The 22,190-nt window shown below is 40.5% G+C and overlaps 2 protein-coding genes across 6 annotated transcripts in view; one reads left to right on the forward strand and one right to left on the reverse strand.

Moving 5' to 3' along the window:
* ZAR1L (zygote arrest 1-like) overlaps positions 1-15,814 on the reverse strand; it is a 79,793-nt gene extending 63,979 nt beyond the window's left edge. The window contains exons 1-4 of one of the 2 annotated variants that reach the window (XM_010835912.1): positions 14,740-15,814; positions 13,680-13,772; positions 11,896-11,970; positions 6,206-6,606 (exon numbers count right to left, since the gene is read on the reverse strand). In XM_010835912.1, the coding sequence (XP_010834214.1) occupies positions 6,463-6,606; positions 11,896-11,970; positions 13,680-13,772; positions 14,740-15,462 (1,035 nt within the window). In that variant the 5' untranslated portion in view covers positions 15,463-15,814 and the 3' untranslated portion in view covers positions 6,206-6,462. Of the gene's footprint in view, positions 1-6,205; positions 6,607-11,895; positions 11,971-13,679; positions 13,773-14,739 lie in introns of those variants that run through there. The other variant, XM_010835911.1, reaches the window with a different exon arrangement.
* A 40-nt stretch (positions 15,815-15,854) lies between these two features.
* The window catches only part of BRCA2 (breast cancer 2, early onset), a 56,388-nt gene continuing 50,052 nt past the window's right edge, over positions 15,855-22,190 (forward strand). The window contains exons 1-3 of one of the 4 annotated variants that reach the window (XM_010835927.1): positions 15,855-17,793; positions 18,492-18,593; positions 20,813-21,058. In XM_010835927.1, coding sequence (XP_010834229.1) covers positions 18,527-18,593; positions 20,813-21,058 — 313 coding nt within the window. In that variant the 5' untranslated portion in view covers positions 15,855-17,793; positions 18,492-18,526. Of the gene's footprint in view, positions 17,794-18,197; positions 18,363-18,491; positions 18,594-20,812; positions 21,059-22,190 lie in introns of those variants that run through there. The other 3 variants (XM_010835928.1, XM_010835930.1, XM_010835929.1) reach the window with 3 other exon arrangements.

Genomic DNA, 22,190 nt, shown 5'->3' on the forward strand with positions numbered 1-22,190 from the left:
TTTAGTTTTATTAATCTTTGCTATTGTTTCTTTCATTTCCTTTTCATTATTTCTGCTCTGATCTTTATGATTTCTTTCCTTCTGCTGACTTTAGGGGGTTTTTTGTTCTTCTTTTTCCAGCTGCTTTAGATATAGAGTTAGGTTGTCTGTTCAGTGCTTTTCTTGCTTCTTGAGGTATGATTGTATTGCTATAAACTTCCCTCTTAGAACCGCTTTTGCTGAATCCCATAGGTTTTGGGTTGCTGTGTTTTCATTTTCATTTGTTTCTAGGAATCTTTTGATTTCCTTTCTTATTCTTTAATAACTTCTTTGTTATTTAGTAACGTACTATTTAATCTCCATGAGTTTGCGTGTTGTTTTTTTTTTTGCAGTTTTTTTCCTGTAGTTGGTATCTAGTCTCATAGTGTTGTAGTCAGAGAAGATACTTGATATGATTTCAGTTTTCTTAAATTTACTGAGGCTTGGTTTGTGGCCCAAGATGTGGCCTATCCTGAAAAGTGTTTCATGTGCACTTTAGAAAAAAATGTATTTTCTGCATTTGGATGGAAAGTCCTGAAGATATCAATTAGATCCATTTGATCTAATGTTTCATTTTAGGTTTGTGTTTCCTTATTGATTCTCTGTTTTGATGATCTGTCACTGGTATAAATGGGGTGTTAAAGACCCTTACTATTATTGTGTTTCTGTCAATTTCCCCTCTTATGCCTGTCAGTGTTTGCCTTATGTATTGAGGTGCTCCAACGTTGGGTGCATAAATATTTACAACTGTTACGTCTTCTTCTTGGATTGACCCCTTGATCATTATGTAGTGTCCCTCCTGGTCTCTTATAATATTCTTTAAACTCTAATTTGTCTGAAATAAGGATTGCCACTCTGGCTTTCTTTTAGTTTCCATTTGCAAGGAATATCTTTTTCCATCCTTTTCCTTCTAGTCTGTATGTGTCTCTAGGTCTGAAGTGGGTCTCTTGTAGGCAGCATATATATGGGTCTTGCTTTTGAATTCGTTCAGTCATCCTTTATCTTTTGGTTGGTGCATTTAATTTGTTTACATTTAAGGTAATTATTGATACACGTTTCTATTGGTATTTTCTTGATTGTTTTGGGTTTATATTTGTAGGTCTTTCCTTTCTCTTGTGTTTACTGGCTATATAAGTCCCTTTAGTATTTGTTGCAAGGCTGGTTTGGTGGTGCTAAATTCTCTTAACTTCTGCTTGTCTGTAAAACTTTGACTTCTCTATCAATTCTGATTGAGATCTTTGCCAGGTATGGTAATCTTGGTTGTAGAGTTTTCTCTTTCAGTATTTTAAATATATCCTGCCATTCCCTTCTGGCCTGTAAAGTTTTTGCTGAAAGATTCACTGTTAACTGTATGGGCTTTCCCTTGTATGTTTCTTGTTGCTTTTCCCTTGCTTCTTTTAATATTCTTTTTTTGTGCTTAATCTCTGTTAGCTTGATGAATATGTGTCTTGATGTATTTCTCCTTGTGTTTATCCTGTAAGGGACTCTGTATTTCTTGGACTTGATTAACTGTTTCCTTTCCCATGTAGGGGAAGTTTTCAACTTATTTTCTTCAAAAATTTTCTCAGTGACTTTGTTTTTCCTTCCTCTGGGATCCCTATAACTTGAATGTTGATGCATTTAATATTGTTCTAAAGGTCTCTGAGGCTATCCTCAATTCTTTTCATTCTTTTTCCTTTGTTCTGCTCTTCACCAGTTATTTGCACCATTCCATCCTCTAGCTCACTTATCCATTCCTCTGCCTCAGTTATTCTGCTATTGATTCCTTCTAGAGTATTTCTTAATTTCAGTAATTGTGCTATTCATCTGTGTTTGCTTATTCTTTATTTCTTGTATGTCCTTGGTGATTCTATTAACTGTGTTAAATGTTTCTTGCATTTTCTCTATTGTATTTTCAAGTCTTTGAAGCATCTTTACTATCATTATTCTGAATTCTCTTTCAAGTAGATTGCTTATTTCATCTTCGTTTATTTGGTCTTGTGTGTTTCTACCTTATTCTTTCATTTGTGCTGTATTTCTCTGTCTTTTCATCATTTTTTTCTAACATGCTCCACTTGAGGTCTTTTCCCACACTTTAGGGTTGTTTCTTTCTTCCATTTGGTTTTTGCCCTTGGAGGGAAAGATTGATTGAGTGGTTTGTGCTGATTTCTTGTTAGAGGTGACTTTTGCCTGTGTTCTAGTGGGAGGAGATCAAGCAGATGAAGGAGGTAATCACAGAAATAATGGGACATATACACACACATCCATACATACAGTTATAACCAAAGTATTCTAAAGAAAAGATTACAGGAGACTGACTTGGTGAAGAAGGGAAACCAAAAGTGCTATCAACCAATTAAAAGCAGAGCTAGCTAATGCTCAATCTGGAAAACTGAGCATGAGCAGAGATCTGGAAAACTGAGCATGAGCAGAGTGCCAACTGGGGAATACAGCAAAGAGAGCTTGACAATTTAACTTAACAATCACTTCATGGCAGATAGATGGGGAAACAATGGAAACAGTGACAGACTTTATTTTCTTGGGCTCCATAATCACTGCAGAGAAAGCAATGGCACCCCACTCCAGTACTCTTGCCTGGAAAATCCTATGGATGGAGGAGCCTGGTAGGCTGCAGTCCATGAGGTAGCTAAGAGTCGGACACGACTGAGTGACTTCACTTTCACTTTTCACTTTCATGCATTGGAGAAGGAAATGGCAACCCAGTCCAGTGTTCTTGCCTGAAGAATCCCAGGGACAGGGTCACACAGAATTGGACAGGACTGAAGCAACTTAGCAGCAGCCATAATCACTGCAGATAGTGACTGCGGCCATGAAATTAAAAGATGCTTGCTCCTGGAATAAAAGCTATGACAAACTAGACAGCATATTAAAAAGCAGAGACATCACTTTGCCGACAAAGATCTGTACAGTCAAAGCTATGATTTTTCCAGTAGTCACGTATGGATGTGAAAGTTGGTCTATAAAGAAAGCTGAGCACTAAAGAATTGATGCTTTTGAACTGTGGTGTTGGAGAAGACTCCTGAAAGTCTGCTAGACTGCAAGGAGATCCAACCAGTCCATCCTAAAGGAAATCAGTCCTGAATATTCATTGGAAGGACTGATGCTGAAGCTGAAGCGCTAACACTTTGGCCACCTGATGAGAAAAACTGACTCACTGGAAAAGACCCTGATGCTGGGAAAGACTGAAGGCAGGAGGAGAAGGGGACAAGAGAGGACGAGATGGTTGGATGGCATCACCAACTCAATGGACATGAATTTGAGCAACCTAAGGCAGTTTGCTGATGGACAGGGAAGCCTAGCATGCTGCAGTCCATGGGGGTTGCAAAGAGTCAGACATGACTGAACGACTAAAGTAGGACTGATAGGATCAACATATACACACTGCTGCTGCTGCTGCTAAGTCGCTTCAGTCGTGTCCGACTCTGTGCGACCCCACAGACGGTAGCCCACCAGGCTCCCCCATCCCTGGGATTCTCCAGGCAAGAACACTGGAGTAGGTTGCCATTTCCTTCTCCAACGCATGAAAGTGAAAAGTGAAAGTGAAGTCGCTCAGTCGTGTCCAACTCCTAGCAACCCCATGGACTGCAGCCTACCAGGCTCCTCCATCCATGGGATTTTCCAGGCAAGAGTATTGGAGTCGGTTTCCATTGCCTTCTCCACATATATACACTACTATACATAAAATAGATAATCAACAAGAATCTACTGTATAGCACAGGGAACTCTACTCAATATTCCATAAGATCCTAAAAGGGAAAAGAATCTAAAACAGAATAGAAACATGTACAAGTATAACTGAATCACTGTGCTGTATCTCTGAAATGAATACAATACTGTAAATCGACTATATTCCAATACAAAATGAAATCACAAAAAATAAACAATAAAAATAAATTAAAAAACAAGGCAATGTGGATCCAAGCTGAAAATCAGTGTCTTTGGGAAAAACCCATCATAGGTCAGTGGTCCTGGCAGAGCCATAATAATGACCATAAAAGTTCTAAATTAAAATCTTGAATATATAGTAGGGCTTCCCTAGTGGCTTGGTGGGAAAGAATCCACCTACCAATGAAGGAGACATGGTTCGATCCCTGATCCAGGAAGATCCCACAGGCCTCGGAGTAAGCAACTAAACCTGTGTGCCACAACTATTGAGGCTGTGCTCTAGGGCCTGGGAGCCACAACTACTGAGCCCAAGTGCAGCAACCACTGAAGGCCCGTGCACCCTAGAGCCTGTGCTCCACAACAAGAGAAGCCACCGCAACAAGAAGTTCATGTACCACCACTAGAGAGTAGCCCCCACTCACCACAATAGAGAAAAGCCCTCATAGCAATGAAGACCTAGCATAGCCAATAAATATAATGATTTTTAAAAATCTAACACAGAGGAGGGAAAAGATAAGTTAAGCTAAAAACAAGTCAACTTACGATAGGGATCACAGCATAAAGAATTTTTAATAATGGTTGAAATCAAATTAATTGATTTTATTAAACAAAACAAAAAAACAAGATCACCAGGTAACTCGTGGTACGTTAAAGTTTTAGAATTATTGTTCCAAGTATTGGTGTGCCCCAGGCGTCTGTGTGTACTCTCCATCTAGGGCTACAGCTTTAAGAACTATATATTTTTTAATCTCCAAATCTCTCTCTGGCTCCAACCTCCTCTCCTAAATTCCAGATTCATATAAGCAATAGCCTACATGACAACTCCATTTGGAAAGAGTCTCAAATATTTCAAAGTTACTATTAAAACAAAAGCCTTTTCCCTTTTCACTACACAGTCCCACCAAAAAAGGACTGCTAAGTTTACTGTGTACCTGTTACACGTAATAACCTAAGTGCTTAACACGTATCAGCTGCTTTAATCCTCCCATCACCATCCACAAGAGATAGTTACTATTATTGTGCCCATTTTACAGAGGAGTAATTAAGAGAGAGAAAGTAACTTACCCACAACTATACATCTCCTAAGTATCACCAGTGATTTGAAGCTAGGTAATTTGACTCCAGAATATGTTCCTGTCATACCTCTCAGTTCCATTCAACCAAAAACTCAAATATAAAGTCATCATTTCACCATCTCCCACTTCTAATCCTGTACATTCCACTTTCAAACATTATCTATAATTGATGTATTTCTTTCCATCTCCATGGTCACCCACTCTTTTCCAAGCCATCATTTTGCTTGTATGTTTGTTAACCTCCTAACTGGGCTTCCTCCTTCCACTCTACCTGATCTTCTCTCATAGCAGTACAATTTTTACAGTAAGAATCTGATGTTAGTGCCTTCTTTAAATACTTTTATGGGCTGCCATATGCTTGACCTGAGCCTGCCTTCTCCAGCATTTGTCTGATATTAGCCTCAGGGACTCTCGTTCCTGAGACAAGCCAAGTACATGCTCCACCCCCAGGGCTTTTGCTCTTCTTGTTTTTGTGGAACCCAAATCATCTTTTCTCCCAGCTCTCCCTCATCCTACAGATCTCAGTTCTCATGTCACTTCTTTTCAACCACCCTTTCTAAAGGAGTCACTACTACAGCTCCATTTCCTTCGCTGCACTTAACACATCTAAATCTGAAAATATAAACATATCACTAGTAGCTAAAGCTGTAGAGAATGTACTGGTCTACCCAGATTTAAATTCTGACTTTATGACCTTCCTGTGGCTCCTTCTCCTCATCTATTAAAAATAAGTGCAATACAACTGCTGTGATGAGTTACAACAATGCCTAGCATATACTAAGTGCTATTTAAGCATTTGATATAATGATTACATATATTTGAAGGCAAGAACCCCCTTGATTGTCTCTATATTCCTGACACTTAGAACACCCAGTTTACAAAAGTTTGTCAAATGACTATTATTCCCTTTCATTGTTCCATTTGTATTAGCGATAGAGTCTACCATTTCCCAATGCTTTATTGATGTTTTTACCCGAGGATCATCAATTAATGGGGCTTCCCTGATAGCTCAGTTGGTAAAGAATCTGCATGCAATGCAGCAGACCCCAGTTCGATTCCTGGGTTAGAAGGGATAGGCTACTCACTTCAGTATTCTTGGGCTTCCCTTGTGGCTCAGCTGGTAAAGAATCTACCTGCAATGTGGGAGACCTGGGTTCTATCCCTGGCTTGGGAAGACCCCCTGGAGAAGGGAAAGGCTACCCACTCCAATATTCTGGCCTGGAGAATTCCATGTACTGTATAATTCGTGGGGTCGCAAAGAGTCAGACATGACTGAGTGACTTTCACCAATTAATGTCCCTTCACAGTCTATTTTACATGCATTTATTTAATTCTATTCACATCGACAACTGTCACACAAACTACAAAAAGTACAAAAGCATAATCCATCTTCCAATACCAGGTCAGGGTCAAGTTGAAAGAAAGGAACTATACAGTAAATCACAAGAAGAGTTCAGGTCTCCTGAACAAAGCACACTGCCTGTCACATGATGTATTTAAAGCTGTAAATACTGCCACAGGAGAATCTCTTGTCTTTGCAGCGGCCACACAGTTCCTGCCGATGGGGCCTCCTTAGATTGATGTGTCTTTTCTTTTGAGGGCAGGAACAACGAGACTTTGAACAGGTCTTTAGAAAAGAAGCAACAGTTTGGGCACTAAACGATCAAGTTTAGTTCTTCAAATGAAAATATTCCTCCCTACCACTCATCCCTGCTATCTTTATCCTTTGAATCCCATGAGAAGTCCAAGACTAAGTTTTACAAAACCACTCACTGCCCATAAAGTGTCATGCACTTTTTTCCCAGATGAATGGCCAAAGATGACCTTTAAGAAAAGATTGCTGAGCCAATCCAGAAGATATAAGAGAAGTTATACAAGTTAAAATTGTGTAGAGTCTTTTCATTATGTAGGTTTTCACATTTGTAGCCATGTGGGAGTGAGGAGTAGTGAGTATTAAGTGATTTGATTACCTGAACTGCAGTGTTTCTCAACTGGTAGTATTTTACCTACTAGCAGACATTTCAGAATATCTGGAGTATTTTTGGTTAAGACTGGAGGGAGGGATGTTCTAGGCAGCAGCTCAACCTTTTTGGTACAAGGGACCAGTTTCTTAGACAATTTTTTCATGGACTGGGGGTGGGTGGTGGGTTGGGGATGATTCAAGTACATTTATTGTACACTTTATTTCTATTATTATTATTATTATTATTATATCGGCTCCACCTCATATCATCAGGCATGAGGTCCTGAAGGTTGGGGACCCCTGTTCTAGAGGAAGCTAAATGTTTTCTTTTCAGACATGGCTAATCTTTGCTGGAATTTGAAGTGTTTTTAACCATTATCCCATTCTATCTTCTGACATTAAAAAAAAAAAAAAAATCACACCCCAAGGAGACTGGTATACTGCCCTGGTCCACCTTCCCAATCCTGTTAATCTGTGAAAATTTATGATCACTGCTCTATTTTCTGCATATGTCCATAGCCAAAAAGAATAAGTCAAGCTTTACCTTTTATATTGTGAAAACAGGCATTTTTATTTTCCAAATGAGTCTCATATGGTTTATCAAATGTTGGATATCTTCCACCCTCCGGCTGACGAGTATGCATCCTTAAGAAAATTCTAACAGTAACATACTCACATAGTGTCTACTCTATGTACTGCTCTAAGCACTTTATATATAAGTCCATTTAGTACTCACATCACCTTTATAAAGAATAAAAAGCTCAATGAAAAAAAAATTGTAATTTAAAAAAAATCACGATTTACTCTAAAGGTAGGTATCTAGTTTCGGTAATGGTAGGTTAGGTAGTTCTGACTAAGTCTTCTTAGGACAACTAGACAAGCTGAGCAAAGATACTAATTAAAAACAAGAACTACTTGAAGGCACTGGAGAATTACCAAAGTATCCCAGAGAAGGAAACCGAGAAACAGAGATGAGCCTGATATTTGGGACTAGTTTCTCTTCAAAGGCAATTCTGTAACAGGTAAATTTTTAAGACAACAGGAAGCTGAAAATGAGCTTCACAAGCTGATGAGGCTGAGGAATCTTAAATATGTCAAAATGGGAGAGCACCAGTTAACAATTCAGGTTTTGTGCTGGGACCCTGAAAGGCTACACCCTAGAGTAAGAATAAAACAAAAATTCATCAGCCTTCACAGATGCTGAAGCCTAACTTCAAAACAGCTCAATTATAACTGGCAAATAGTATTCAGAAATTGCTAGTATCTTCATCTGCCTAACATAAGCAAACAAGTCTTCTGTGAAAAGATACTATTCTGGCCTCAAATTATCACTATAATTTTTCACATACAATATATAGCACTCAAAAGTAACCAAGTATCTAAGGAGACAGAACAACAATTCCTTGAAAACCAAGGAATGTGAAGAGGTTTACATTCCTTCTGTGGATTCCTTACAATCTTCTGTGATTAAGCTAATGGGGGTTTTCTGGTACAGATTTTAAGAAAATGATGCTTAATATGCTCAAAGAAATTAGGCTGGTATTTCCAGCTGAGAAATGGACACTTATAAAGACATAAAAATTCTAGTACTGGAAAATGAAGTAAGGGGAATCTATAACTAAATAGGTAGTTGCACTGGAAAAGCAGAAGGGAAAACGAGAGAAACGAAAGATGGTTTAGTAGATGATATCCAAACTGCAGCAAGGAGAGACAAAAGCATAGTAAACACAGAAAAAAAGCATAAAAGATTTAAGGGATACGGTGACAGTTCTAATATAAATAATTAGAAGAAAAGAGAATGGAGGTAGAAGTAATATTTTAAATTACAATGATGGATAATTTTCCAAACATGATAGAAGTCTCCAAGTTACAGAATTGCGAAATTGTAAGCAGGTAAATACAAAGAAACCACAATTAGGCATAGAATTATAAAACTTCTAAAAATTAAAGCAGAGAGAAATATCTTAAAAGCAAACAGACTTAAGGTGAAAAAAATGAGCTATTACTTCAAAGGAGCTGCATGAGACCAACAGCCACTTGACAGAAACAATGAACGTCAGATCCTTAAGGGGCAGAAAGAAACTACTACCAACCTAAAAACTTTACACTCAGCAAAAATAACCTTTAAAAAAAGCTATCCAGACAAAACAAAAGGTGTCACCTTCAGACGTGCATTATAGGGAATATTAAAATTAGGTATTCAGGTAAAAAGAAAGTGGTCCCAGATACAAAAAGGATCTAAAAGCAGCAGAAACAGTAAATATGCAGTTAAAACTAACTAGACTACAAAATTAATGTCTTTTGAAGTTTAAAAATAATATACAACAATAACAGCAAAGAAGTTAGGATGAAGTGATAAGGGATTGGGCTTCCCTGGTGGCTCAGACAGTAAAGCATCTGCCTGCAGTGCAGGAGACCCGGGTTCGATCCCTGGGTTGGGAAGATCCCCTGGAGAAGGAAATGGCAACCCACTCCAGTACTCTTGCCTGGAAAATTCCATGGACTGAGGAGCCTGGTAGGCTACAGTCTACGGGATCGCAGAGTTGGACATGACTGAGCGACTTTGTGTTCTAAGGTCACTGCATTGTCAAGGAATGGTAAGATCAACATCTACATAAATTGCTTAAGCATGCTGTAATATGAACCTTGAAGAACACTAAAGAATGAATAACTGCCAAGATAAGGGAGAGTGATTAAAAAAAAAAAAAAAAAACACTCAAGTGAACACAGTAAGTAAAAGAAGTATAATAGTAAGAAAGAAAGTGAAGTTGCTTAGTCATGTCCGACTCTTTGCGACCCCATGGACTGTAGTCTACCAGGCTCTTCCATCCATGGGATTTTCCAGGCAAGAATACTGCAGTGGGTTGCCATTTCCTTCTCCAAGGGATATTCCCAACCCAGGGATTGAACCTGGGTCTTCCCCATTGTAGGCAAACACTTTACCATCTGAGCCACCAGGGAAGTCTATAATAGTAAGAAGATATATTTAAATCCAAAGTAATTATAGTAAATTGACTGAGAACGTCAGACTAGAAAAACTAAAGACAATAGTTTAAAAATATTAGACTAATTTTTAAAATTACTTCTAAGTAGTATAAAAATATTTTTAAGTGAAAGATTTAGGTAAAAATTCTTACTATGAAAATCAACGATGTCACACTTTTCTGAAAAGCTTAAAGAGTTATCTCCTGCAAGCTGTTTAAGAGCTCATCGAATTCTGTGACACCCTAGACTTTGGAGACACCATGGAATCTGATTACAGCTCTAATATTTAGTATTTGTCTAACTTTGGGCAACTTACTTTCTTACTGAACTTTAGCTTTTTGTTCTGTATCATGGGAATAACACCTACTTCAAAGGTCAGGTTACAGGAGATAATGAAAAGCACATGGCTCCAAGTTTGGCACATAGCTTAATATGGAGGAGAAAACGGCAACCCACTCCAGTATTCTTGCCTGGTAAATCCCATGGACAGAGGAGCCTGGTGGGCTACAGTCCATGGGGTTGCAAAGAGTCAGATATGACCACCACTACCAAGAGCTTAGTAAAGGTTACCTATTAAGTTACATGCGAACTATTCACAAGATGTTTGAGGAAAAACACACATACCACATATGTAAAAAACCACATTAGGCAACTTAAATCTCCTCCTTCCCCCCCAAAGAGTAGAATTTATGCTTTATTTTCTAAAATATTACAAAAATTCAAACATACAGCTGCGGGGAGCGAGCTCCGTCCCTGGCAAAGGTCATGAGGAAGGAGGCTTGGCATACGCAAAGGCGGGATCAAGCCTCAGGAGTCTCCCTGGAAATTCTCGAGCATCTACCCCCAAAACCAGAGTCTGCCTACTTTCTGCTTTGTGCTTCCACCTACACCTCTGACTTTACGGGGGGCTGTCCCCCACTACCTTTCTCTGAAAAAAGTTAGCTTACAGTTCCAGTTAATAATTCCTGGGTGTGACAGTGTTTCAACCTACAAACTCCTTTGGAAATCCTCTAGCCTGCCTGAATAGGTTTTTCCGGCCACATGTGATTGTTCAGAGCCTCCCAACTGTGAGAGGCAGGAGATGTTCTAAACTGTCTAAACACAGATTCTTTTGAGTAGTTAAAAGATTGATTAGAAATTGTATTGGTGAAGGGATTTTCACTTGTTGGGCCAATGTTTGCTGCTAAGTTTCCATATGCTTTACCTGCTGTGTCTCTGGCAGTGTATTGATTAATATAATTGGTGTAAGTAGTAGCTTTAATGTTTGTAACCTGGGACCCTTGAGTTAATTCTTTTTCTTGTTATAGCCCACCACACCTTTGCTCTGTAGGAATGCAACTTTATCTAATGCTTTTGGAGGGTGGCTCCTGACCAATCACCTTTAGAGAAAAATAAGTTTTCTGAAGAAAGGGTCTTAAAATGTTACCGGCCAGAAGATGATGCAAATCACCTAAGCTTTTGCATATGATAAGTTTGCAGGAAGAAAGCCTGGCTTGCTGCATGACTCTACCCCTTCCCCCATTATCCTCTATTCATAACTTAAGGTATAAAAACTACTTTGGAAAATAAAGTGCGGGCCTTGTTCACCGAAACTTGGTCTCACCATGTCATTCTTTCTCTTACCTTCTGGCTGAATTATTCAGCCTCTTTTCTCCACTGAATTTCCGCACTGAGCTATCCTTATTTCAGCCTCTTTTCTTCACTGAAATTTCCTCACTGAGCTATCCTCATTCTATTACTCTTTATATCCTTAATTAACGTTTAATTAAGCAATTGTTTCCTGATCTTCGCCTATGCCGTCTCTCCTTCGAATACCCTGGATCAGCCGGGGCTGGTCCCCGGCATACAGCAAACCGAACACTCCTACACAAATATCCACATCTAGCAAATCCTAATATTTTGCCACAGAAGCTTCATGTTTAATAATGAAAACATTATGTACACAATGGAAATACACAGTTTGCTTACCTGGCACTGGATTGCTTCCACTCGATAAGGGTTAAAACTCTTTTGGCATTTGCAACAGAGTTGTTTGAAATAAACCTAAAGAGAAATTTGTCTTTTACACAGGGTTTATGTGTACCCTAGGCTCCCAGTTCTTAAGTAATCCATTCCTTCACCCTGTAGCTTGCTTTTGCCCAATCTCTATGCTGAAGTCTTAAGCTCTTGTGGTGCTATCAGTCACTTTTTCTTATTTTTTGAATCTCATTTTCTTTACCTGTAAAATCGAGACAATGCCACTTTCTTTTTCTATAGTTTTGACAACTACCCAATAATGTACATAAAGTACTACAGTAAAATTCTTCAGTAAGAAGCAGCTATTTGAATTTTATTCATTGTGCAGACAACACACTTGACCTTCTTTTGTCCTGGTCTATTTGTCCGTTTCTAATTTTTTCAGTATTTCTCCATTTGAAATTCAAATTAATTACAGTTACACACCAATCCACATGTTTCTAGGCTTTGTGCATTCTCACTTCAATTTATAAACCTTTAAAATCATACTTTGACAACAAGATGCCTTCCCTCTGATAGAATTAATCATCCCCCTCCTGTATTATTTTTGTACCACTTCCATGCCACCAGTGCCAATGCACAGATCACCAATCTCATCTTGTCTGCATCATTCTTATCAGAATCAATTTCTTCAGGATGAGTTCTATGTCTTGTTTTTTTGTATTCTAAAATCATGAGTGTTTGAATTAAACCCACTGTTTTTATTATAGCAAGAAAAGGAAAGTAATTTTAGTTTAGTTAAAATATCTATTTTACCTCCAGGATCTAGTAAATGGCTAGTGCAAAAGGAAAAAAAAAACTTTTCATTCACATCTTGCATACCTCCTTGCTCTCTTCCTCTATACTCCTTAAGTCAGAAAAGCAGTTATCTAAAATGCAACAGCATAAGGGCCTCAAACTTAAATGCTTATAGAGGTTAATCAGAGAGACTAGGTGTAGGCTGCTGCAAAATGAAGGGCAAGTGCGGAGTGAAGGGAGACAGAAGCTGTTCAGTCCCCGTCTACTGCTCCTCACACAGAAGTCTGACTGTTCAGGAAAATCTAAAAATGCAGAATGTGAAATCTTTCCCAAACTTAATATGTTGACAACTGATTCAAATTAAGGCATGGAGCCTAAATGAGTCAGTCTCTCAATGTTAACCTTCAACAATAAATTATTTCTCTCACTGCCCCACCTTGTGGACAGACAGAGGAAGTTTTCTAGAGCTAAAGCCCAAATCTGTTACAATACACCAACTAAAAACTGATTATACAGGTAGGGGGAATCTGTTGTATAGCACAAGGAACTCAGTTCAGTGCTCTGTAGTGACCTAGATGGGCCGGACTGGGGGTGGGATAGGAGGGAGGTCCAAGAGGGAGAGGATATATGTATACACACATCTAATTAACTTGGTTGTACAGCAGACGCTAACAACACTGTAAGGCAACTATTAATATACCCCAATTTAAAAAAAAATTATAACAAATCCCAATGTATACAAGGTCAAGAGTTCATCTAAATAAGGTAACATTTTGTCCAATGCAACTACCAAACCAAATTTAACACCAGGATGTGGTTCAGGAGCTCAAGCTCTTGTGGACAGCCCAATTTCATTCAGTCCAAGCCTTTGCTTAGCACCTACTATGTCCTTGGCACTAAGGCTGCGTTATGGTCACATTCCATTAAGACACACAGTCTTCCTCCGTTTAACATCCATGCCCACCCCATTCTCCCACTTCCCACTCACTTTCACTTACCTTATTAGTTCCAGAGATGCACCACACATAAGCACTCTCCCATCTGGTCTTACAATCTTTACAGTGAAAATAGCCATATTTGGGTTCTAAAAACTGCAAATAAGGAGGAAAAATCCTTTACTATCTTGAGGGGTCAAAAGTGAAAGTGAGAAGTCATTCAGTCGTGTCCAACTCTTTGTGATCCCATAGGCTGTATACAGTCCATGGAATTCTCCAGGCCAGAATACTGGAGTGGGTAGCCTTTCCCTTTTACAGGGGATGTTCCCAACCCAGGGATCAAACCCAGGTCTCCCGCCTTGCGGGCGGATTCTTTACCAACTAAGCCACACAACGGAAGCCCTGAGGGGTGAAGGAAGGAGGAGGATAAAAAGCCAGATCCTGCTATCCTTGTGGTTTTGTATAAGTAAAAAACAGGAAGCTTCCTTAACCTCACTCATAGCTATTCTCAAGGTCAGTACATGAACTCAGCTGTCAAGGACCGATTACTCTGGGACCCTTCTAGCTTCTCAGGCTTTTCCAATCTGTTTTCCCCAAGGCCATGAGCACCAGCTGCACAAAATGAAGATCTGATCACAAACCCAAAACCCCTCTTTTGCCTCATTTGCAACAGCTATGGTTCCCAAACTTTGGGGGTTTCACAGGCTTAAAGTTGGCTTATTTTACCAAAAAGCTAAAGAAACAAAGCAAAAACACAGGGACTTCCCTAGTGGTCCAGTGGTTAAGAATTTGCTTTCCAATACGGGGAGGTGGGTTGGACGCCTAGTTGGAAACTAAGAATCCCACATTCGAAACTACTGAGCCAGGGGCTCTAGAGCAAGAGTCTCAACTAGAGCAAAGCAGGCGCGCTGCAAGGAACGATCCCGCGTGCCGCCAGTCAGACCCAAAGCAGTCGAATCAATAAATTTTAAAAACCCGCACAGGACATGTAAAATACATGTTTTCAGAACTTCCTCTCTCCTTTATCAAATAAAGGGAGGAAGCGCAATAAGATTCTGCTCTCATGGAGCCAGAAATGGCAGGGGAAAAAAAGAAGGCTAAGGCTAGGGGAGAGAAAGCTCACCTGGAAGTTGGGCCTCCCAAGCGGCTGGCTGGAGTCTACCGGGGCCGGCTTGCTCTTCCTCTCCCGAGGACTCGAGGAGTCTTCCTCCACCAGCTCCTCACGTGGCTGAAGTTCCTCAGGGGGATCCTCTTCCGACCTTGGTGGTGGTGATGGCGGTGGTAGTGGCGGGGGCGGCTGGCCAGCCTCGGGAGGACCCGAGAGCTCCTCCCGCAGTCGCACCTCACCCCAGTGGCCGGGCACCGACGAAGAGACGCCCCATGCAGATGCGGGTGCCCTGTGGCCTGCGCTGGCCCAGGGGGAGAGGCTGTCCAGGGTGCGAGGCCCCAGAGAGCACTGCACCGACTTGCCCACCCGGAGGCTCACCTGCACGCCCACATCCTTGGTGTTGGCCTTGCGCAGCCGCAGGCTCAGGCCAGGGTTCATATGGGAGAAAACGGCCATGAGCTGGGCTCTCTTGTAAGGGTCCACGCAGCAGTCGGAGGCATTGGAGGGCATCAGCAGCCTGGGCCTGGCCAGGAAAGTGGGGGGAACATTGGTTTGCCTCCAGTGCGGTTGTCTGGGCTCAGAGAGTCCAGACTGGCCCAAACGTAGCATGTTCCCATAGCCCGGGTACAAGCTGTAGGGAACACAGAAGATGCGCTCCATCCTACCACCTGGCGCCCAGGCGCAGCGCAATATCCCGAGGCAGTTTGTTTCAGGCCTTGTTTTGTGTTCCACCTTCATCCGCCCCCTTTTTCTCCGGGTCACGTTGGTTCACGTTCTTCCGGAGCTTCTCCATTTATTTCAGATTCTGACGAGTGCTGCTGCCTATTACCCAAATTGGAGGAGGGAAGGCGATATCCCTACCTAGAGAGGCCTAATTGCCACCTGATCCCTAATTGGGATCTCTGTTTCTCTTCAATTCACTGCTCTTGAATCTTTTTTTTTCAAAGCTGTTTTTCATTTAACTTCTTATTCACACACATGCCTTAATTAGCAAATTCTAATTTATTCCTATGCATGCATAGTCGCTTCAGTCATCCGACTCTTGGTGATCCTATGAACTGCAACCCACCAGGCCCCTCTGTCCATGGGATTCTACAGGCAAGAATACTGGAGTGGGTTGCCATGCCCTTCTTCCCAACCCATGGATCAAACCCAGGTCTCCTGCATTGCAGGCAGATTCTTTACCATTTGAGCTACCCGGGAAGCTCCAATTTACTCTTATACTGACTTACAATTTCAGAGACTGTGTTTTAAAAATAAAAAAGATTGAATACAAGCAGCAAAATTTGAGCTGCTGCACTATTAGAGTGAGCATAAAGAAGACAGAATTATGGCAGGACACATAAATGTAAAAAACCTGGTTCTGCAGCAGCAAGAAGCATAGTTATGGGGGTTGGGGGGACAGTGTACTTAGCGAAAAAATATATTTCAGAGGGTTGTATAACATGCCAACCGGTCTCATTAGTCCACTCTAGTGAGAATTCTCCCCCAAAGGGGAAATGTCAGAAGCAAACTGTTCTTAGAGGTTAAATGCAGACTTAATCACAGGATAGTTAAGTATCTTAAGTAAAAGACTTGAACAGAAATTTGCATGCTGCATGCTAAATCGCTTCAGTAGTGTTCCACTCTTTGCAACCCCATGGACCCCTCTGTCCACCTGGGCCTTGTTTACTAGACAACTTACTCAACTGGATGATTCAGTTTTCCCATCTGACAATACTAAAAAATTTATAAGATTATCATAAGGTTAAATGTGATATTATTTATAAATCAACTGGATGTTTCAGTTTCCCCATCTGACAATACTAAAAAATTTATAAGATTATCATAAGGTTAAATGTGATATTACTTATAAAGCATAAAGAATAACTCACAGATGCTCATTAAGAGGTAGCTGTTACTGGCTAAAGATCACAGGCCTGGGTATCTGTGCTATTTAGACCTAGATGATCACATGCTTTTGTATCTATGTGTATTGGAAAGGTGTCTACAGCCAAGGATTATGATCAAACTAAAATGACACCTCAGGTACCAAGTAAATGGCACCCTTTTTCGAATCCAAAGTTGCTTTCACTGTTCATTGGTCAGGAGCTTTTGTATAGTAGCAAGCCCTATGAGCCACTATCACCTTCAGAATCCAGTTGAAAGCTTTCTAGGTCCTACGATAAACACCTGAATTAAGCTTTGTGCTGGCCACAGCCCATACTCTGTGAGTGAGACTGCTGTCTTCCAGGGCAGTTTCAAGAGCAAGTCAGGCACAAAACAGGTGCTTAGTACCCTAGGAGCGTCAAGGATACGTCAAGGATACTACGGAAGCCTGCAGGAGGAAGTATTATCCAAAACTACAAGAGACTTGAGATAGGCTTAACAACTTTTCAAGCCGGGAGAGTCTGAGAGGTTTTTGAAATTCTGCTGCCCAACAGCAACACGCAGTCTATAACCAATGTACTCCGGCTTCAAACCTCAGCCCCTTCCACTCTATAGGGAGCTCTCCGTTAGGGAAGAAGTTATCCGCGCCGACTGACCACTGTGGGGTTTTCTAACGTCTGCCCACTTTGGGCGACGCCCTCTTAGTAGAGAACAAAGACTTCACAGACCGCAGGCCGCGTCGGGGCTGGGGGCGGCCATCCAAACGAGAGACGGAGCGGAGGAGGGGAAGGCAGGGCGTATACATGGGGCGTGGTCCCTCCAAACAGCGCGGCTTGGTACTCTGAAGGCTCGGAAGAAGAGAACGAGTATCCCGACTCTTTCTTTAGCGACTCCGGAATGACACAAGGTTTAGCCCTCGCCACAAGCGGCAGCACTTACGGCGCAGCCAAACTCTGATTCCGGTGGGCGTATACGCTGCGTGCTGCGTCATGGCGTCATCGCGTGACATATCCCGAGAGCAGGCTTTTGGCGCGAGAATCTGAAACCCGGTGGGCGGAGGTGCGGCTGCTGAAGTTTGCTGTCTGGGGCGGTGGGTCTCCGCGAAGGAGCGTGAGGGATCCGGTTTCTTATCTGAGTGCCGGCGCGTTTTGTCAGACTCCTCTGGCCAAAAAAAATAAACCAGCTTCACCTCTGAAGGCGGTTAGTGTTGGCAGGGGTGGAGATGGGCAGCCTTCCGCGGTCTCAGGCGGCGGGGAGCGCCTCCGGTGTTCGGGTGGGAACCGAGCCTCCTGCCCTCGCTGGTCCTTGCCAGCCCCGCACCGACAGGGAGAAGGGACCAGCTCCTCGGCCGGAGGCTCCAGCCCTCCCGCCCCGTCCCCGGAAGTCCGTGGCCCAGCTTCGGGCTCCGCTCGGCCCACATGTCCCAGGCTGAAATTTCCTTCATTGGAATCACGATGAAGTTACTTTACCGGAACATTGCTGTTTTGGAAAATGTTTCATAGTCTGTGGCACATTGTATCTGCCTCATCGCTTAGTCCCCAGGTAGTTGCTGTGTTAACGAAAATTTACTGATTGGGAATTATTACCCGGTGTTTATCTAATAGCCCTCTGCTAACTGCGCAGCCACTGGCCACACGTGACTAGTTAATGAAGATTAAATAATAATTAAAAATTCTGTTCTTGAGCAGACTTGCCACAGTTGAGATGAATCATGTGGCTAATGGCTGCTCTATTGGACTGCACAAATACAGAATACTTAATTCCCCGCGGTGAGTTCGATTCTTGTTTTAAAATAAACAATGTAGCTTCAGGCAGGTTTACCGCTTCCGGTTTTACCTCAGACTCATTTAGCAAGGACTGCATCTGTGTAAAGTGTATTTTGGTGTTCTCTTTTGCAGACTCACCAAACTCTGAAGCAATAGTGTAGATAAAAATGCCGATTGGATGCAAAGAGAGGCCAACTTTTTTTGACATTTTTAAGGCGCGATGCAACAAAGCAGGTATTAACAGATTTTTTATACGAATTGATCGTTTGAGAAAAATGTTTTCAGAAAAATGTAATTATGCATGCTTGTTGAAAAGAATCCAGTGCTTCACGTTTTTGTTTACACCATAAACTGTGCTTTATGAAGTCATAAATCAGAAAAGTAATCATTTACAGTTAACCAAATGATCGGTGTAGAACCTGTGGTGGATAAAGAGGAAACTGGCCCCTTGATGAGTAGAACTGTTTTTAAAGCAGAGACTTTTCTAGCAAGTCAGAAGCATTAGTAACATAATAGCAGAAGTTGTCCCAACTTTTTGGTCTCAGTTCGCCTTACACTCTTAAAATGATTGAGGACTGAGAGCTTTTGTCTAGGTTACCATATTAGAAATTAAAACTAAGAACTTTTAAGAACATTAAGTTAATAACAAAAATAAACTCATTGCATATTAACATGAATAATATGTTTATGAAAAATAACTTTTCCAAGAAAAATGTGAAGAGTGACATTACTTTAAAATTTTGCAGTTCTCTTTACTATCTAGCTCAATAGAAGATAGCTGGATTCTCATGCTCATTCTCAAAGAATTGCATTTAATTCTTTACAATATGTTTTGATAGAGGTATATGAAGAAAACCATACCTTACACAGAAAATGTAGTTAGAAAAAGGAGTGTTTTTAATTAACTGTTTTCACTTTATTGTGGGTAGTTTTCTTTGGTATTATACCAAACTTAAGTGGGAGTTTCTTAAAAGTTGCAATGTGGGAAACCATGTAATGAATTTTTTATACTCTTTTTACATTAAATTCAATTAGTCTTTCTTGCTCCTGAATAAATCTTTTACCCATGTTGTGACATCATCCATGGTTTGATTATTTGAAAAATACTGATGTTCTGAATTACACAAATATCCCAAATATTGACACATTCCATTAGACATTATTAAAAAATCACATTGGTTACTTCACTGATCTCATCAGAAAAGTCTTTTCAGGTTGGGAAGATGTCAAGCTCACAGAGAACAAAGTTCTAATTCTCCTTTGAAAACTCACATTTTATCTTTGGCAGCAAACTGTTGTTTTCCCTGCAGTAACAGACTCACTTAATTCATTTCAAGAAAATGTCCACCAAATACCCAATTCAAAATAACTTGTCATTCTTTCTAGCAAAAAGGGCTTTCCATGAAAAGTGCTAATTCAACTCACAACTCATCACATGAGTGCTTTTTCCGAATAACTATTGTACTTCAGTTATGCAGAAATGCTTTTATGTGTGCTTTCCATTTTGTCACTAAGGACACTTTAAGTTAAACTTGCTTTTTTGATTTTTTGTAACAAGTTCATGGTGATGAAAAATATAGTAACTCCTAGTACAGTTTGTGGCCACTGCCATGATTCAGGCAAAGCTGTCTCCAATTTTACCCACCACTGCTATAAATGTCAACATTGGGAAAAAGGCAAATGATGTCTAATATGAAAACAGTTTTGACCTTACAGATACCTTGAAAGGGTCTTGGGGAACCTCCCCCTAAGTGGTCCACAGGCCACATTTTGAGAACCACTACTTTAAGTATAGAACATAAGAGACATTTTGTTCTCTAGCAGAGAATCTATTCCACTTGATTTGTGAGTTTATATGTCTTGTGTACCTGTAGATTTGTCACAGCCATTTATGTAGTATCTGTGGGTTGCATTCTTATTGTGGATGATTTTTATTTCTGAATCGTGAATATAAAATAAAACTTTAGAAGAACTAATATAGCTAGTAATCTTGTAAGAAGTTTCTGTTCTACCTTCCTACAGATTCATAAAAGAACAGACTAATGAACTTGTTGAACTCATTATTGACCAAATAAGTATTAATACGTCTTTGTTACACAAACGTTACTGACCAGGGAAGCTTCAGTATTTACTTGTATAACAAATCACTGGTGTTAGCTTCTGCAAAAATCCTCCAGTTAATAATGTGTTAATTAGTATGCCTTAAATGTAATTCACCGGAAAAGGCAATGGCAACCCACACCAGTACTCTTGCCTGGAAAATCCCATGGACGGAAGAGCCTGGTAGGCTGCAGTCCATGGGATCACACAGAGTCGGACACGACTGAAGCAACTTAGCAGCAGCAGCAGCAGCAAATGTAATTCACAGTCAAAATCTCAAGCTTCCTTTTCTGTATCATAATCTTCACTGGCTGATGGGTTTTATTGTGTCACGATTTTTATTTTCCTTACAGATTTAGGACCAATAAGCCTTAATTGGTTTGAAGAACTTTCTTCAGAAGCTCCACTCTGTAATTCTGAACCTTTAGAAGAATCAGAATATAAAATCAGCAGTAATGAAACAAACCCATTTAAAACACCACAAAGGAAACCTTATCATCAGTTGGCTTCAACTCCTGTAATATTCAAAGAGCAAAGTCTAACTCTGCCACTGTACCAATCTCCTTTAAAGGAATTACATAAATTCAGATTGGATTCAGGTAAGTAATGTGATGTAGTTGACTAGGAAAATATGACCCAGTACTTCAGACAAACCTGTGCTAAAAATCCCAACTCTGTTGTTAACTACATCAGGTTGGTCACATTGATCTCTGGCCACTTTTCTCACCCGAAAAGTGGAAATGATTAAAATACTACCTAGGTTTTGATTAAAGAAAATAATGTAGGTCCTTGATAAATGTTCCTTTTTGTCCTTCCTTTGATTAATATATCCTACCCACTGAGACTTGATAAATTATATCTTTCCTATATAGAAAAACCTAGGGCTTGTTTTGATGTTGAACTAAACTGTATTTTTGCAGGCTGTCACAGAGGACAGAGTTGTTTTTTTTTTTAACAATAGTTATAATGTCTTTTGATTTGGTAGCACTTTCTCTGGCCTGTATGCCAGGTGTTTACAACTTATCATATGCTGCTGCTGCTGCTACTAAGTCGCTTCAGTCGTGTCCGACTCCGTGTGACCCCAGAGATGGCAGCCCACCAGGCTCCCCCATCCCTGGGATTCTCCAGGCAAGAACACTGGAGTGGGTTGCCATTTCCTCCTCCAATGCCTGAAAGTGAAAAGTGAGAGTGAAGTCGCTCAGTCGTGTCTGCCTCTTCGCGAACCCATGGACTGCAGCCTACCAGGCTCCTCTGTCCATGGGATTTGCCAGGCAAGAGTACTGGAGTGGGCTGCCATTGCCTTCTCCAACTTAATCATATAAGAAGATTATATATTTATCACTTGCTTGATTGAAATAACATACTCTTTCTTTGGAGTATTACTCTCTAGTAAGAGGAGCTAACAGTATACAGATTATGTACAGTTTAAGGTTGAATGTGGTACATGTCAGAAGAAAAGTACAAAAAGTATAATGAGAATTAAGAAAGAAAGCATAAATAGTACTGAGGGCAGTTAAGGAAATAATTCAACTGAATTAAACCTTGAAGAATAAGTGAGATTCAGAAATTTGAAGATGGAGTAGAGTGGGCATGTTCTAGGCATAGAAAGAACATGAGGAAGAATATGTAGTTTGTGAAGTTAATATCAAGTAATTCAGACTGGAGTGTTATATGTTTGAAAAGGACTAGTAAACAACTTGAGGCTTAAAAAAAAAAGGCAGATCGGTGGCA

Source organism: Bison bison, unplaced genomic scaffold, assembly GCF_000754665.1.
Source record: "Bison bison bison isolate TAMUID 2011002044 unplaced genomic scaffold, Bison_UMD1.0 scf7180017864056, whole genome shotgun sequence".
Classification (NCBI taxonomy): Eukaryota; Metazoa; Chordata; class Mammalia; order Artiodactyla; family Bovidae; genus Bison; species Bison bison.